Raw genomic sequence first — 15,587 nt, 5'->3', positions numbered from 1 at the left:
AACATGAAGACACAGGTACAGAACAGGACATGAACATGTCACCCAACATAACTGGTCTCCATGGTTACTACAGTGCAGCCCACAGGAGCAGGTGGTGAGGGAAACCAACACAATTCAATGACGGAGAGTTGTCAGAAACCCAGATCATGACACTCTTTTTCTATTACCTGATGGTTAGTTGTTTAGCTAGATGCAATGGAAATAAAACTGAAAGAAATCTGAAAACGAAATACAAAATGAAAGCTTTGCCTCAACATTTTTTATTTCCAGTGAAGTCAAATGGTTTCCACCACTGAGCAAACTGCAGAGCTTTCTTCCTCTGATCTTCAAAGCTTTCTCGCATCCCTTTCCTCCAAACTCTCGGTTCTATATCCAGCATGCCACCAATGATTTCCTTTTAAAGAATGAGAAAAATACAAACACACACATGTATAAAGATTGAAAAACAGGAATGAAGCTATTCCTGTTTATTCTGTTACTAAATATAATATTAAGTACTTCTCTGCAAGGATGCTCAAATTTTATATAAATATTAGTTTCAAGTTAAAAAAAAACAAAACTTGTTTTCATTTAATTCTAACTATGTAAACCCTGTCATTCCCAGGGTCCTTAGCTATGTCTCCTGTCAAACAATTTGTCTATTTTGTTGCTTCTTAGTACATCTATCAGACAGCAGTTAAGGGGAAGCAGAGAAAATGAAATTTAATTAATTTGGTCCTTATTAGCTGCTCTGGTAAGAAAGTCTGAAGAAAAAGTTGACCAACATGTAGCAATTATAAACTTGATTATTCAACTACAGTTGAATCTCAGGCTAATGTTCTCTCTGCTACCCAATATATTTAAAAGCCAGTTTCTTTTATTAGCTGGAGATCTTATTTTAGGAAATGAAATCATATTTTAGTACCAATCCATGTAAACCAATAATTAAAAATTATAAATCACCTTCATTTAAAAAGCCATATTCCCAAATCCTGAAATAATATATTTTCAATGGCCTGCTTATTATTCTAGATCATTTCTTTCATGATCATCTTCTTGTTCCTATGATATCAGCTATAGAGATTAATTAAATTTATGAGAGTGAGTGGGCTTCTTTGGTGGTTCAGTGGCAAAGAACCCTCCTGCCAATGCAGGTGATGTTGGTTTGATCCCTGTGTCAGGAAGATCCTCTGGAGAAGTAAATAGCAACTCACTCCAGTATTCTTGCCTGGGAAATCCCAGGAAAAGAGACTGGCAGGCTACAGTCCATGGGGTCAAAAAAGAGTTGGACATGGCTTAGTGACTGAGCACAGATGTATGATAGTGAGTATCCATGTACAGAAAGAAATGGGGGAGATTTATAATGCTTCAAGGAAGAGAAGTATGGTAATACAGGAAAACTCTGGGCTAGAGATAGAATTCTGCATAATCAGTCTAGGTCTACAGGACTGTTAAGACCTTGGATGTAATTGTTCTAAGACATAGGTTCTTCATCTTAACAAATACTCTATTAATGAAGGGATCTACTATATACAAGCAAAGGCCAAATACTGTAGGTGATACAGAAATAACTAACATACATTTCTCTATCTTCAGAAAACTCGTAACAGAATGAAGAGCTGTGGTGGGAGCCACAATAATAACCCAGCTACATAAAGGACTGTCTTATAAAGCAGAATAAGGTAAATGCCAAAAGTAGACTATATGGAGACTCAAAAAGAAACGAGATTCTATTTGCTGGATAAATCAAGAAAAGCTTCATGGAATAGGAAATCTCTTCGTTGGGTAAAGGAAGTAAAGGGGCCAAGAGAGACACAGTGTAGAAACAGGACAAATTTATTGCAAGAGTTTCTTAGCATCAGCCAATCACTAGCAGTGTAGTTTAAGAAAGCCTAGCTTTCTTGATCTACATTTTTCTAAAATTTGACCTAAATTTTTCTAAAATTTTCTAAAATTGACTTAAAATTTCCCATAAAACATCAAGCTTTGTTCCATGTGTACTATTAAGGCACACATACTATAAGGATTGATTCTTGTTCTCCTACTGAAGCAGATATTAAGGCAAAGAGACCAATCCTTCTTTCTGTCTAAACAACTGCAGGCTGAAGGGAGTTCGTTCATACATAGGCTTTTTCTTGGAAAGAAATTTCAAGGAAAATGGATCAGTGATGTAACGCTAACTAAAGAAGTTTTCAACACTAAACAAGTATCATATAAATCATAACATGCATAATATTTGGAGGAAGACAATCTCCCAATTAAACTTATGCAAGTTAAAAACTAGATATTTACTTCATTTTTACTAGAATCATTTTTGTAAATAAATAAAAGCAGAGTCATAAAAGTTCTGAGTTATGAAACTCTATTGAAATTTAACAATGTTTTTCAGAGCAATGAAAACAAATTTCTTTCTAGTTAACTCTGGGAAAAGATATTCTGAAAAGTTGTCAGACAAGTTTCTAAAAGTATCTCAACAGTTCATAGAGAATGTGATTTGGGGTCTCTCGGTAGCCTTTAAGGACAATAGTATAAAAAATTGTGAGTCCAAACCTCTCACAGGTCCCTAATCATTGTAGAAAATGATCTGACACAAGGGATGAAAGTGGGTAGGAAGAACAGGGAACCACGGACAAAGTTCATCTAGGCTCCTCTAATTTAGAGAGAAAGGCCTGACCTACACTAGATTGAAAGGTCACTTTCTTGAGCTGTTATTGCCCAAACTTCTTTTGACTGATCCCACGGCTACATTAATTTCATTCTAGGCCCTGATACTAACTTACATACTTCCCAGATATTCAATAAAACTTAAATTTAAGGACTACACCCCTAGAAGGCAATCTGTAGTAACAGAAAGAATCCACTAGCAACTGAAAGATCTACAGTCTAGTACCTGACCAGAAACTGTGTGAAATGAGTGCTATATTCTTCTCGGACTGTACGGTACTTAGTTATAAATGAATATGTGAGATCATTTGTTTTCCAGTTCAACCAAAAACTTAATGCACCCCTTGGTTCTGTCACTTACTAGCTATGATCCTGGGGAGGTTATATAGCCTCTCTGTAGATCGGTTTCTACATCTATAAAATGAGAGTATAAAATGTCTACATGATAGTGTTATTATGAGCATTAAATGAGTGCTCAGAACATTACCAGGCTCACTGCAAATCCTCAACGAATAGGTTATCATCATTATCAATCATCATTCTCGGCACAAGCCTGGCTGTCTCCACAGGAAAACACTACAGTCACAGTTGACACTGTCAACAAACCGTTTGGTTCCAAAGTGACATTCCTGACTGTTATAAATATCCTGGTATATATTTCTTAATAGCTTCTGGTACTCCCTCTGAAAACTGGGTTTTACAGCAGTCACAAACTTTACTGTATATTGTGCCCAAAGTTATTTCCCTTCAAAAGCAATGTTACAAAATTGCTAAATTCTGAAATTTTACAAATTTATGAGCATACCTTTCCAAAGTAATGTGGGAATTTGTGCTGATCTTCAATGACATGGGCAAACCCGCCCTGGAGGCCAAAATTCACGGAGAAGTAAGGTAAGCCTCTGGGTACCTAAATAAACAGAAAAATCACACATGAATACAGCATGAAATCAGGAAGTTATGCTTAATCCCTCTTCCTAATTAAGTATTTCTCAAGACAAACATATACAATGAATTTCCAATTGTAGAAATACTTCAAAAAATAACCTAACATCTTAACTAAAACATTTCATTTTCTTGACTTTCAGTTGGATAATGCTTCATAATATCCAGCAATTATAATCAGAACCAATTATTTTTCTGTCTTTGGGAAAAACAGGAAAGAAAAGGCACTTTAAAAATATTTAACAACACAATAATTTTCTTTAGACTATGCAAATAGAGGTTAAGGATATGCTTTCTTATATTTTTTCTCACAGTGCAGAAAAGGAACTGGGGCTTAGTCATATACTCAGAGCTTTGTTTATAATATCCCTGAACTTTTATTACTACTTACTGTTCAAAGATAAATTAACTACAAACAATCATAGCTTTTTTATTAACTGGTAAGGTAGTATAGTAATATTTAGTTTATCAATCTCATTTAAAAATATTTCCAGTATTAAGTATTATCTTTCCTTACCTTTTTTCCCTCCCTCTTACTATATACACTCAGACACACATGAACATACACACACACACACACACGTGTGTGCAGGCATGAAGTATTTCAGACACTATCTTGATTGGAAAAGGTCACGATTTCTAACTTTATATTAAGTAGATCTTCTGTCCTTGCAAGTTTTCCCTCCAAGCCCTAATTCTGTTACTAGAAAGTATTCAAATTGGTCAATTTAAAGTAATATTGGCCACTTCCCTGGCGGTCCAGTGGCTAAGACACTGCACTCCCAATGAAGGGGGCCTGGGTTCGAACTGTGGTCGAGGAACTAGAACCCACATGCTGAACTAAGAATTTACATGTCACAACTAAAGATATGGCATGGCGCTAACACTCAGCACAGCCAAATAAGTAAATAATTTTTTTAAAAAGCAATATTGCAGTTGTTCAGTCACAAAGTCGTGTCCAACTATTTGTGACCCCATGGACTGCAGCATGCAGGCTTCCCTGTCTTCCACTATCTCCCAGAGTTTGCTCAAATTCATGTCCAGTGAGGTGGTGATGCTATCTAACCATCACATCCTCTGCCACCCGCTTCTCCTGCCTTCAATCTTTCCCAGCATCAGGGTCTTTTCAAATGAGTTGGCTCTTCACATCAGCTGGCCAAAGTATTGAAGCTTCAGCATCAGCCCTTCCAATGAATATTCAAGGTTGATTTCCTTTAGGACTGACTGGTTTGATCTCCTTGTAGTCCAAGAACATCATGTCTTCTCCGGCATCAAAATTTCAAAGCATCAATATCTCTGCACTCAGCCTTCTTTATGGTCCAAGTCTCAAATCCATATCTGACTACTGGAAAAACCATAGGTTTGACAACATGAAACTTCGTCAGCAAACTGATGTCTCTGCTTTTTAATATGTTGTCTCGGATTGTCATAGCTTTCCTTAAAGGAACAAGCATCTTTTAATTTCATGGCTGCAGTCACCATCCACAGTGATTAAAATAATATCTCCCTCCCTTAATCCCCTCATAAAGTTGCATTTGCTAATTTTGGCTGTAAATTATATTCGTTATCATTCAGTTACTCAGTCATGTCCAACTCTTTGTGACCCCATGGATGCAACGTGTCAGGCTTCCCTGTCCTTCACCATCTCCCAGAGCTTGCTCAAACTCATGTCCATCCAGTCAGGGATGCCATCCAACCATCTCATCCTGTAGTGCCCTTGTCCTCCTGCCTTCAGTCTTTCCCTGGACTAGAATCTTTTCTAACGAACTGGCTCTTCACATCAGGTGGCCAATATATTGGAGCTTCAGCTTCAAAATCAGTCCTACTAATGAATATTCAGGATCAATTTCAATTCGGATAGACTGGCGTGATCTCCTTGCAGTCCAAGAGTCTTCTCCAGCACCACAGTTCAAAAGCATCAGTTCTACAGCGATCAGCCTTCTTTATGGTTCAACTCTCATATCCATACATGGAAAAACCATACACTTGACTGTATGGACCTTTGTCAGCAAACTAATGTCTCTGCTCTTTAATACACTGTCTAGGTTTGTCATAGTTTTTCTACCAAGGAGCAAGCGTCTTTGGATTTTGTGACTGCAGTCACCATCTGCAGTGACTTTGAACCCATGAAAATAAAGTCTGTCCCTGTTTCCATTGTTTCCACATCTCTCTGCCATAAAGTGATGGGACTGGATGCCATGATCTTTGTTTTTTGAATGTTGAGTTTACACCAGCTTTTTCAGTCTCCTCTTTCACCTTCATCAAGAGGCTATTAGTTCCTCTTTGGTGTCTGCCATAAGGGTGGTGTCTGCCATAAGAGTGGTGTCTGCCATAAGGGTGGTGTCATCTGCATATCTGAGGTTATTGATATTTCTCCCTACAATCTTGCTTCCAGCTGAATTTCATCCAGCCTGGCATTTCACATGATGTAGTCTGCGTATAAGTTAAATAAGCAGTGTGAAAATATACAGCCTTGACGTACTCCTTTCCCAATTTGGAACCAGTCTGTTGTTTCATCTCTGGTGTTAACTTTTGCTTTTTGATATCCATACAGGTTTCTCAGAAGGCAGGTAAAGTGCTCTGGTAGTCCCATCTAATTAAGAATTTTCCATAGTTTGATGTGATCCACACAGTCAAAGGCTTTAGCATAATCAATGAAATGGAAGTAGATGTTATTCTGGAATTCTCTTGCTTTTTTGATGATCCAACAGATGTTGACAATTTGATCTTTGGCTCCTCTGCCTTTTCTAAATCCAGCTTGAACATCTGAAAGTTCACAGTTCACTTACTATGGAAGCCTGGCTTGGAGAATTTTGAGTATCACTTTGATAGCATGTGAAATGAATGTAATTGTGCAGTAGTTTGAACATTCTTTGGCATTCCCCTCTTTGGGACTAGAATGAAAACTGACCTTTTCCAGTCCTGTGGTCGCTGCTGAGTTTTCCAAATCTGCTGACATACTGAGTGCAGCACTTTAACAAACAGTATCATCTTTTAGGACTTGAAATAGTTTAGCTGGCATTCCATCACCTCCACTAGCTTTGTTCACAGTGATGTTTCCTAAGGCCCATTTGACTTCACACTCCAAGATGTTTGGATCCAGGTGAATAATCACACCATCATGGTTATTCAGGTCATTAAGATTTTTTTTTTTGGTATAGTTCTTCTGTGTATTCTTGCCACCTTTACTTAATACCTTCTAATTCTGTTAGATCTATACCATTTCTGTCTTTTATTATGCCCATCTTTGCATGAAATGTTCTCTTGGTATCTCTAATTTTCTTGAAGAACTCTCTAGTCTTTCCCATTCTACTGTTTTCCTCTGTTTCTTTGCATTGTTCACTTTGGAAGGCTTTCTTATCTCTCCTTGTTAGTCTTTGGAACTCTGCATTCAGGGGGGCGTATCTTTCCTTTTCTCCTTTACCTTTCGCTTCTCTTCTTTCCTTAGCTATTTGTAAGGCCTCCTCAGATAGCCATTTTGTCTTTTTGCGATTCTTTTTCTTGGGGATGGTTTTGATCACCATCTCCTGTACAATGTCATAAACCTCTATCTGTAGTTCTTCAGACACTTTATCAGATCTAATCCCTTGATTATCACTTCCATTATACAATCGTAAGGGATTTGATTTAGGTCAAACCTTAATGGCCAACAGGTTTTCCCTACTTTCTTCAATTTAAGTCTGTGTTCGGCAATAAGGAGTTCATTATCTGAGCCACAGTCAGACCTGGTCTTATTTTTGCAAACTGTATAGAGCTTCTCCATCTTCTGCTGCAAAAAATATAATAAATCTGATTTTGGTATTGACCCAAGAAAAAGAAATTCAAAAAAGCAAAATGGGTGTCTGAGGAGGCCTTACAAATATCCGTGAAAAGAAGGGAAGAGAAAAGCAAAGGGGAAAAGGAAAGATATACCCATTTGAATGCAGAGTTCCAAAGAATAGCAAGGAGAAATAAGAAAGCATTCCTCAGTGATCAATGCAAAGAAACAGAGGGAAACAATACAATGGGAATGACTAGAGATCTCTTCAAGAAAATTAGAGATACCAAGGGAACATTTTATGCAAAGATGGGCTCAATAAAGGACAGAAATGGTATGGACCTAACAGAAGCAGAAGATATTAAGAAGAGGTGGCAAGAATACACAGAAGAACTGTACAAAAAAGACCTCCATGCCCCAGATAATTATGATGGTGTGATCACTCACCTAGAGCCAGATATAATGGAATGTGAAGTCAAGTGGGACTTAGGCAGCATCACTACGAACAAAGCTAGTGGAGGTGATGGAATTCCAGCTGAGCTATTTCAAATCCTGAAAGATGAGGCTGTGAAAGTGCTGCACTCAATATGCCAGCAAATTTGGAAAACTCAGCAGTGGCCACAGGACTGGAAAAGGTCAGTTTTCATTCCAAACCCAAAGAAAGGCAATGCAAAGAATGCTCAAACCACCACACAATTGCACTCATCTCACATGCTAGTAAAGTAATGTTCAAAATTCAAGCCAGGCTTCAACAATACAAGAATCTTGAACTTTGAGATGTTCAAGCTGGTTTTAAAAAGGCAGAGGAACTAGAGATCAAATTGCCAACATCTGCTGGATCATCAAAAAAGCAACAGAATTCCAGAAAAACATCTATTTCTGCTTCATTGACTATGCCAAAGCCTTTGATCACAATAAACTGTGGAAAGTTCTTAAAAAGATGGGAATACAGACCTCCTTACCTGCCTCCTGAGAAATCTGTATGCAGGTCAGGAAGCAACAGTTAGAACTGGACATTGAAAAACAGACAGGTTCCAAATAGGCAAAGGAGTACGTCAAGGCTGTATATTGTCACCCTGTTTATTTAACTTATATGCAGAGTACATCATGAGAAATGCTGGGTTGGAAGAAGTACAAGCTGGAATCAAGACTGCCAGGAGAAATATCAATAACCTCAGATATGCAGATGACACCACCCTTATGGCAGAAAGTGAAGAGGAACTAAAAAGCCTCTTGATGAAAGTGAAACAGGAGAGTGAAAAAGGTGGCTTAAAGCTCAAAATTCAAAAAACTAAGATCATGACATCTGGTCTCACCACTTCATGGCTGATAGATGGGGAAACAGTGGAAACAGTGGCTGCAAAATCACTGCAGACGTTGATTGCAGCCATGAAATTAAAAGACGCTTACTCCTTGGAAGGAAAGTTACGACCAACCTAGATAGCATATTAAAAAGCAGAGATATTACTTTGTCAACCAAGGTCCGCCTAGTCAAGGCTATGGTTTTTCCAGTGGTCATGTATGGATGTGAGAGTTGGACTGTGAAGAAAGCTCAGTGCCCAAGAATTGATGCTTTTGAACTGTGGTGTTGGAGAAGACTCTTGAGAGTCCCTTGGACTGCAAGGAGATCCAACCAGTCCATCCTAAAGGAGACCAGTCCTGGGTGTTCATTGGAAGGACTGATGCTAAAGCTGAAACTCCAAAACTTTGGCCACCTCATGCGAAGAGTTGACTCACTGGATAAGACCCTGATGCTGGGAGGGATTGGGGGCAGGAGGAGAAGGGGACAACAGAGAAAGAGACGGCTGGATGGCATCACCGACTCGATGCACATGAGTCTGGGTGAACTCCGGGAGTTGGTGATGGACAGGGAGGCCTGGTGTGCTGTGATTCATGGGGTCGCAAAGAGTCGGACACAACTGAGCGACTGAACTGAACTGAATAATTCAGTTTAAAAAATACTTATCTGGCTGCATTGGGTCTTAGCTGTGACATGCAGGATCTTCGCTGCTACGCGCCCAGGGCTCTCCAATTATGACATATTGGATTTGTCACCCCATGGCATGTGGGATCTTTGTTCCCTGACAAGGGTCGAACTTGCATCTGAAGGTGAATTCTTAACCACTGGACCATCAAGGAAGTCCCTCTAATAGTTCTTTTTGAGATTTTTTTTTTTAAACCTTCTTATTTTATACTGGGATATAACTTATATGCAGAGTACATCATGAGGAACACTGGGCTGGAAGAAGCACAAGCTGGAGTCAAGATTGCTGGGAGAAATATCAATAACCTCAGATATGCAGATGACACTACCCTTATGGCAGAAAGTGAAGAGGAACTCAAAAGCCTCTTGATGAAAGTGAAAGAGGAGAGTGAAAAGGTTGGCTTGAAGCTCAACATTCAGAAAACAAAGATCATGGCATCTGGTCCCATCACTTCATGGGAAATAAATGGAAAAACAGTGGAAACAGTGTCAGACTTTATTTTTTGGGGCTCCAAAATCACTGCAGATGCTGATTGCAGCCAGGAAATTAAAAGACGCTTGCTCCTTGGAAGGAAAGTTATGACCAACCTTGATAGTATATTAAAAAGCAGAGACATTACTTTGTCAACCAAGGTCCGTCTAGTCAAGGCAATGGTTTTTCCCGTGGTCATGTATGGATGTGAGAGTTGGACTGTGAAGAAAGCTGATCGCCGAAGAATCGATGCTTTTGAACTGTGGTGTTGGAGAAGACTCTTGAGAGTCCCTTATACTGCAAAGAGATACAACCAGTCCATTCTAAAGGAGATCAATCCTGGATGTTCATTGGAGGGACTGATGCTAAAGCTGAAACTGCAATACTTTGGCCACCTCATGCGACGAGTTGTCTCACTGGAAAAGACTCTGATGCTGGGAAAGGTTGGGGGCGGGAGGAGAAGGGGACGACGGAGGATGAGATGGCTGGATGGCATCACCAACTCTGTGGACATGAGTTTGAGTGTACTCCGGGAGTTGGTGATGGACAGGGAGGCCTGGCGTGCTGTGATTCATGGGGTCGCGGAGAGTTGGACACGACTGAGCGACTGAACTGAACTGATAGCTTATTAACAATGTTGTGGTAGTCTCAGATGAACAGCAAAGGGACTCAGCCATACATATATATATCCATTCTTCACCAAACTCCCCTTCCATCCAGGCTGTCATGTAACATTGAGCAGAGTTCCATGTGCTATACAGTAGGTATTTGTTGCTTATCCATTTTAAATACAGCAGTGTGTATACATCCATCCGAAACTCCCTAACTATCCCTTCCTCCTGGCAACTATAAATATGTTCTTGAAGTCTGTGAGTCTCTATTTTGTAAGGAAGTTCTTTTGTATCATTTCTTTTAGACCCACACATAAGGGATGTCATACAATATTTCTCCTTCTCTACCTTCTTGACTCAGTATGACACTCTCTAGAGTAGGAGGGTTCCTTTCTCTCCACACCTTCTCCAGCATTTATTTCTGATGAGAGTCATACTGCCTGGTATCATTTCTTCACTATTATTTAACTTCTCTATGGCTGTTTCTTAAGCTATAAGATAGGGAAAAAGAGTTCGGTATTTCAAGAAATAAATATATAAATGGCCTGGAGCTACTAAGCACTTAATAAATGTTTGCTCTAAGGCTACCGTGGTAGGTGATTTATACAGATACATATATCTCCTCTTTTGTGAAATGTTTTATCAGGCCCTTAGTCCATTCATTAGGTAAGTTTTAAGCGGCTTTTCTATCAGTACTTACACATATTTAAAATATGCTGTGGTACATTTACACAATGGAGCATTACTCAACAATATTAACCTCTGTCTTATCTGTCCCAGTTAGTGAGAGAGAAGAGATTTCATATTAAATCAATGACATCTGCTAACTTTGTGGGTTCTTATCTAAGTTTAAAAGGTATCCTTCTTTCACAAGTCCAGCCAAAAATACAATTCTATTTTGTTCTAAATTGTTGTTAAAACCTCATTCTAATTTTGTTGTACATTGTGAAGCCTTGACTTTAGCAGGGAGCAACAGGAGGGGGAAGATGTTAGCTGTGTGTTTGTCATATATGCCCTTTATTATTTTGAGGTATGTTCCCTCAATGCCCACCTTCTGGAGAAATTTATCATAAATGAATGCCAAATTTTATCAAAAGCTTTTTCTGTCATTTGTTGAGATGATCACATGGTTTTTATTTTCAATTTGTTAATGTGGTGTATCACATTGATCAATTTATGCATACTGAAAAATTCTTCCAATTCTGGGTTAAATCTCCCTTGATCATGGTATATGATCTTTTTAATGTATTGCTGGATTCAGTCTGCTATTATTTGTTGAGGATTTTTTCATCTACGTTCAGGGTGATGCTGGACTCAGAATGAGTTTAGAAGCATTCCTTCCTCTGCACTTTTTTGGAATAGTTTCAGAAGGATAAATGTTCGGTAGAATTCATCTGTAAAGCCACCTGGTTCTAGATTTTTGTTTGCTGGAAATTTTTAAATTACTGACTCAATTTTAGTACTGCTAATTCGTCCATTCATCTTTTCTATTTGTGTTTGGCTCAGTTTTGGAAGATTATACCTTCAAAGGACCCCAAATAGCCAAAACAATCTTAAGAAAGAAGAACAAAGCTGGAAGAATTATGCCCCCTGACTTCAGACCATACTCTTTAATACAAAGCTACACCCATCAGAACAGTTTGATACTGGCATTAAAAACAGACACAGATCAATGGAACAGAACAGAGAGCCCATAAATAAACTCACACACCTATGGTCACCAAAAAGAACCAAAAATATACAATGAAGAAAAGACAGTCTCTTCAATAAACAGTGCTGGGAAAACTAGACAGATACTTGTAAAGAAGTGAAATTAGAACATTCTTTAACACCACACAAAAAATAAAAGTCAAAAATGGATTAAAGATCTAAAGTTAAGGCCAGGTACTATAAAATGGCTACAGGAAAATAGAGAACATTCAGTGACATGAATCACAGCAAAAGTGTTTGTATCCATCTCCCGGAGTATATTAAATAAAAGCAAAAGTAAACAAATGGGACCTAAGTAAATTTAAAAGCTTTTGCACAGCAAAGGAAATTATCAACAAAACTTAAAGGAAACATACTAAATAGGAGAACATTTTTGCAAATTATATGACCAATAAGGGGTTAATCCAACACATATAAACAGTTCATACAACTCAATATGAAAACAAACAAACAACCCAATTAAAAAGGCGATAAAAAAAATGAATAGACATTTTACCAAGGAGGAAATGAAGATGGCCACAGGCATATGAAAAGATGCTCAAAAATCACTAATCATCAGGAAAATGCTAATCAAAACATAAACCACAATGAGATATCACCTCACACCTTTATGGCTACTGCTAAAAATAAAACAAATTACAAAGTTGGCAAGGATATGAAGAAAAGAGAACACTAAAACGCTATTAGTGGGAATGTAAATTGGTGTAGCCACTGGACAAAACAGTATAGAGGTTTATTAAAAACCTCAATATACAACTACCATATAACTCAACAATTCCTCTTCTGGGTATATATATCTGAAAAAAACAAAAACACTAATTTGAAAAGGTATATGCATAGAATGTTTATGCTGCTGTTCAGTTGCCAAGTCATGTCCAACTCTTTGCAATCCCATGGACTGCAGCACTCCAGGCCTCCCTGTCCCTCACCATCTCCCAGAGTTTGCCCAAGTCCATGTCCATTGACTTGGTGATGCCATCCAACCATTTCATCCTCTACTGCCCTCTTCTCTTTCTGCCTTCAAATTTCCCAGCATCAGGGTCTTTTCCAATAAGTTAGCTCTTTGCATCAGATGGCCAAAGTACTGAAACTTCAGGATCACCATCAGTCCTTTCAATGAATATTCAGGGTTAATATCCTTCAGGATTGACTGGTTTGATCTCCTTGCTGTCCACGGGACTCTCAAGAGTCTTCTCCAGCACCACAGTTCAAAAGCATCAATTATTCGATTTTTTATGGTCCAATTCTCACATCTGTATATGATTACCAGAAAGACCACAACCTTGACTATACAGACCATTGATGGCAAAATGATGTCTTTGCTTTTCAATACACTGTCTAGGTTTGTCACGGGCTTTCCTGGTGAGTCAGCAGTAAAGAATCTGCCTGCAAGGCAGAAGACGTAGGTTCAGTCCCTGGGTGGGGAAGACCTCCTGGAGGAGGGCATGGCAACCCACTCCACTATTCTTGCCTGGAGAATGCCAATGACAAAGGAGCCTGGTGAGCTATGGTCCACTGGGTCACAAAGAGTCAGACACAACTGAGCGACTGAGCACTGTTTGTCACAGCTTTCCTTCCAAGAAGCAATCATCTTCTAACTCCATGACTGCAGTCACCATACACAGGGATTGTAGAGCCCAAGAAGAGGAAATCTTTCACTGCTTCCACCTTTCCCCTTCAATTTTCAATGAAGAGATGGGACTGAATGCCATTTTAGTTATTATAATATTGAGTTTTAAGTCGGCTTTTCCACTCTCTTCTTTCACCCTCATCAAGAGGCTCTTTAGTTCTACCTCACTTTTTGCCATTAGAGTAGTGTCATCTGCATATCTGAGGTTGTTGATACTTCTCCTGGCAATCTTGATTCCAGCTTGTAAGTCATCCAGCCCAGCATTTCACATGATGTACTAAGCTAAGCACATCATGTATAAGCTAAATAAACAGGGTGACAAAACACAGCCTCGTTGTATTCCTTTCTGAATTTTGAACCAGTCCATTGTTCCACATAAGGTCCTAACTGTTGCTTCTTGACCTTCATACAGGTTTCGCAAGAGACAAGTAAGACGATCTGGTATTCCCATCTCTTTAAGAATTATCCACAGTTTGTAATGATCCACACAGTCAAAGTCTTTAGCATAGTTAATGAAACAGAAGTAGATGTTTTTCTGGAATTCCCTTGTTTTCTCTATGATCCAGTGAAAGTTGGCAATTTCATCTCTGGTTCCTCTGCCTTTTCTAAACCAAGTTTGTACATCTTGGAATTTCCTGTTTCACGTAATGCTGAAGCCTACCCTGAAGGATTGGAGAAGGCAATGGCAAGCCACTTCAGTACTCTTGCCTAGAAAATTCCATGGATGGAGGAGCCTGGTAGGCTGCAGTCCGTGGGGTCGCTAAGGATCGGACACGACTGAGCGACTTCACTTTCACTTTTCACTTTCACACATTGGAGAAGGAAATGGCAACCCACTCCAGTGTCCTTGCCTGGAGAATCCCAGGGACGGGGGACACTGGTGGGCTTCCGTCTATGGGGTCACACAGAGTCGGACACGACTGAAGTGACGCAGCAGCAGCCTGAAGGATTTTGAGCATAACTTTACTAGCATGGAAAGTGAACGTTACTAGCATGGAAAGTAAGTGCAAGTGTCCAGTCGTTTGAACATTCTTTAGCACTGCCCTTCTTGGGAACTGGGATGAAGATTGACCTTTTCCAGTCCTGTGGCCACTGCTGCTGCTAAGTCACTTCAGTCGTGTCCGACTCTGTGTGACCCCATAGACAGAAGCCCACCAGGCTCCCCTGTCCCTGGGATTCTCCAGGCAAGAACACTGGAGTGGGTTGCCATTTCCTTCTCCAATGTGTGAAAGTGAAAAGTGAAAGTGACGTCGCTCAGTCGTGTCCGACCCTTAGCGATCCCACGGACTGCAGCCTACCAGGCTCCTCCATCCATGGGATTTTCTAGGCAAGAGTACTGGAGTGGCTTGCCATTGACTTTTCCGGTGGCCACTGCTAGGTTTTCCAAATTTGCTGACATATTGAGTGCAGCACTTTTAACAGCATCATCTTTTAGGATTTTAAACAGTTCTGCTGGAATTTCATCACCTCCACTAGCTTTATTGGCAGCACTGCTTCCTAATGCCCTTTTGACTTCACACTCCAGGATGTCTGGCTCTAGATGAGCGATCACACCATTGTGGTTATCCGGTTCATTAAGATCTTTTGTATATAGTTCTTCTGTGTGTTCTCGACAGCTCTTCTTGATCTCTTCTGCTTCTGCTAGGTCTTCACCGTTTTTGTCCTTTACTGTGCCCATATTTACATGAAATGTTCTTTTGATATTTCCAATTTTCTTGAAGAGATCTTTAGTCTCCTTCATGGTCACTGCCTTGTCATGTTGAAGGGGCTTGTCTAACTCTATGAAGCTATGAACCATGCCATGCAGGGCAACTCAAGATGGATGGTTTCCACTGGAG

The 15,587-nt window shown here is 39.4% G+C and overlaps 1 protein-coding gene across 2 annotated transcripts in view; it reads right to left on the bottom strand.

The window, feature by feature from the left end:
- Nucleotides 1-232: 232 nt before the first annotated feature.
- Nucleotides 233-15,587, bottom strand: part of CWF19L2 (CWF19 like cell cycle control factor 2) — a 175,345-nt gene continuing 159,990 nt past the window's right edge. For both annotated transcript variants that reach the window (XM_055422941.2, XM_055422942.2), the window contains exons 17-18: nucleotides 3,449-3,550; nucleotides 233-394 (exon numbers count right to left, since the gene is read on the bottom strand). In XM_055422941.2, coding sequence (XP_055278916.2) covers nucleotides 251-394; nucleotides 3,449-3,550 — 246 coding nt within the window. In that variant the 3' untranslated portion in view covers nucleotides 233-250. The remainder of the gene's footprint in view (nucleotides 395-3,448; nucleotides 3,551-15,587) is intronic.

This window comes from Moschus berezovskii, chromosome 14 (genome assembly GCF_049115385.1).
Source record: "Moschus berezovskii isolate FMDL1 chromosome 14, NW_MosBer_1.0, whole genome shotgun sequence".
Lineage (NCBI taxonomy): Eukaryota > Metazoa > Chordata > Mammalia > Artiodactyla > Moschidae > Moschus > Moschus berezovskii.
This window is presented reverse-complemented; position numbering and strand designations above follow the sequence as displayed.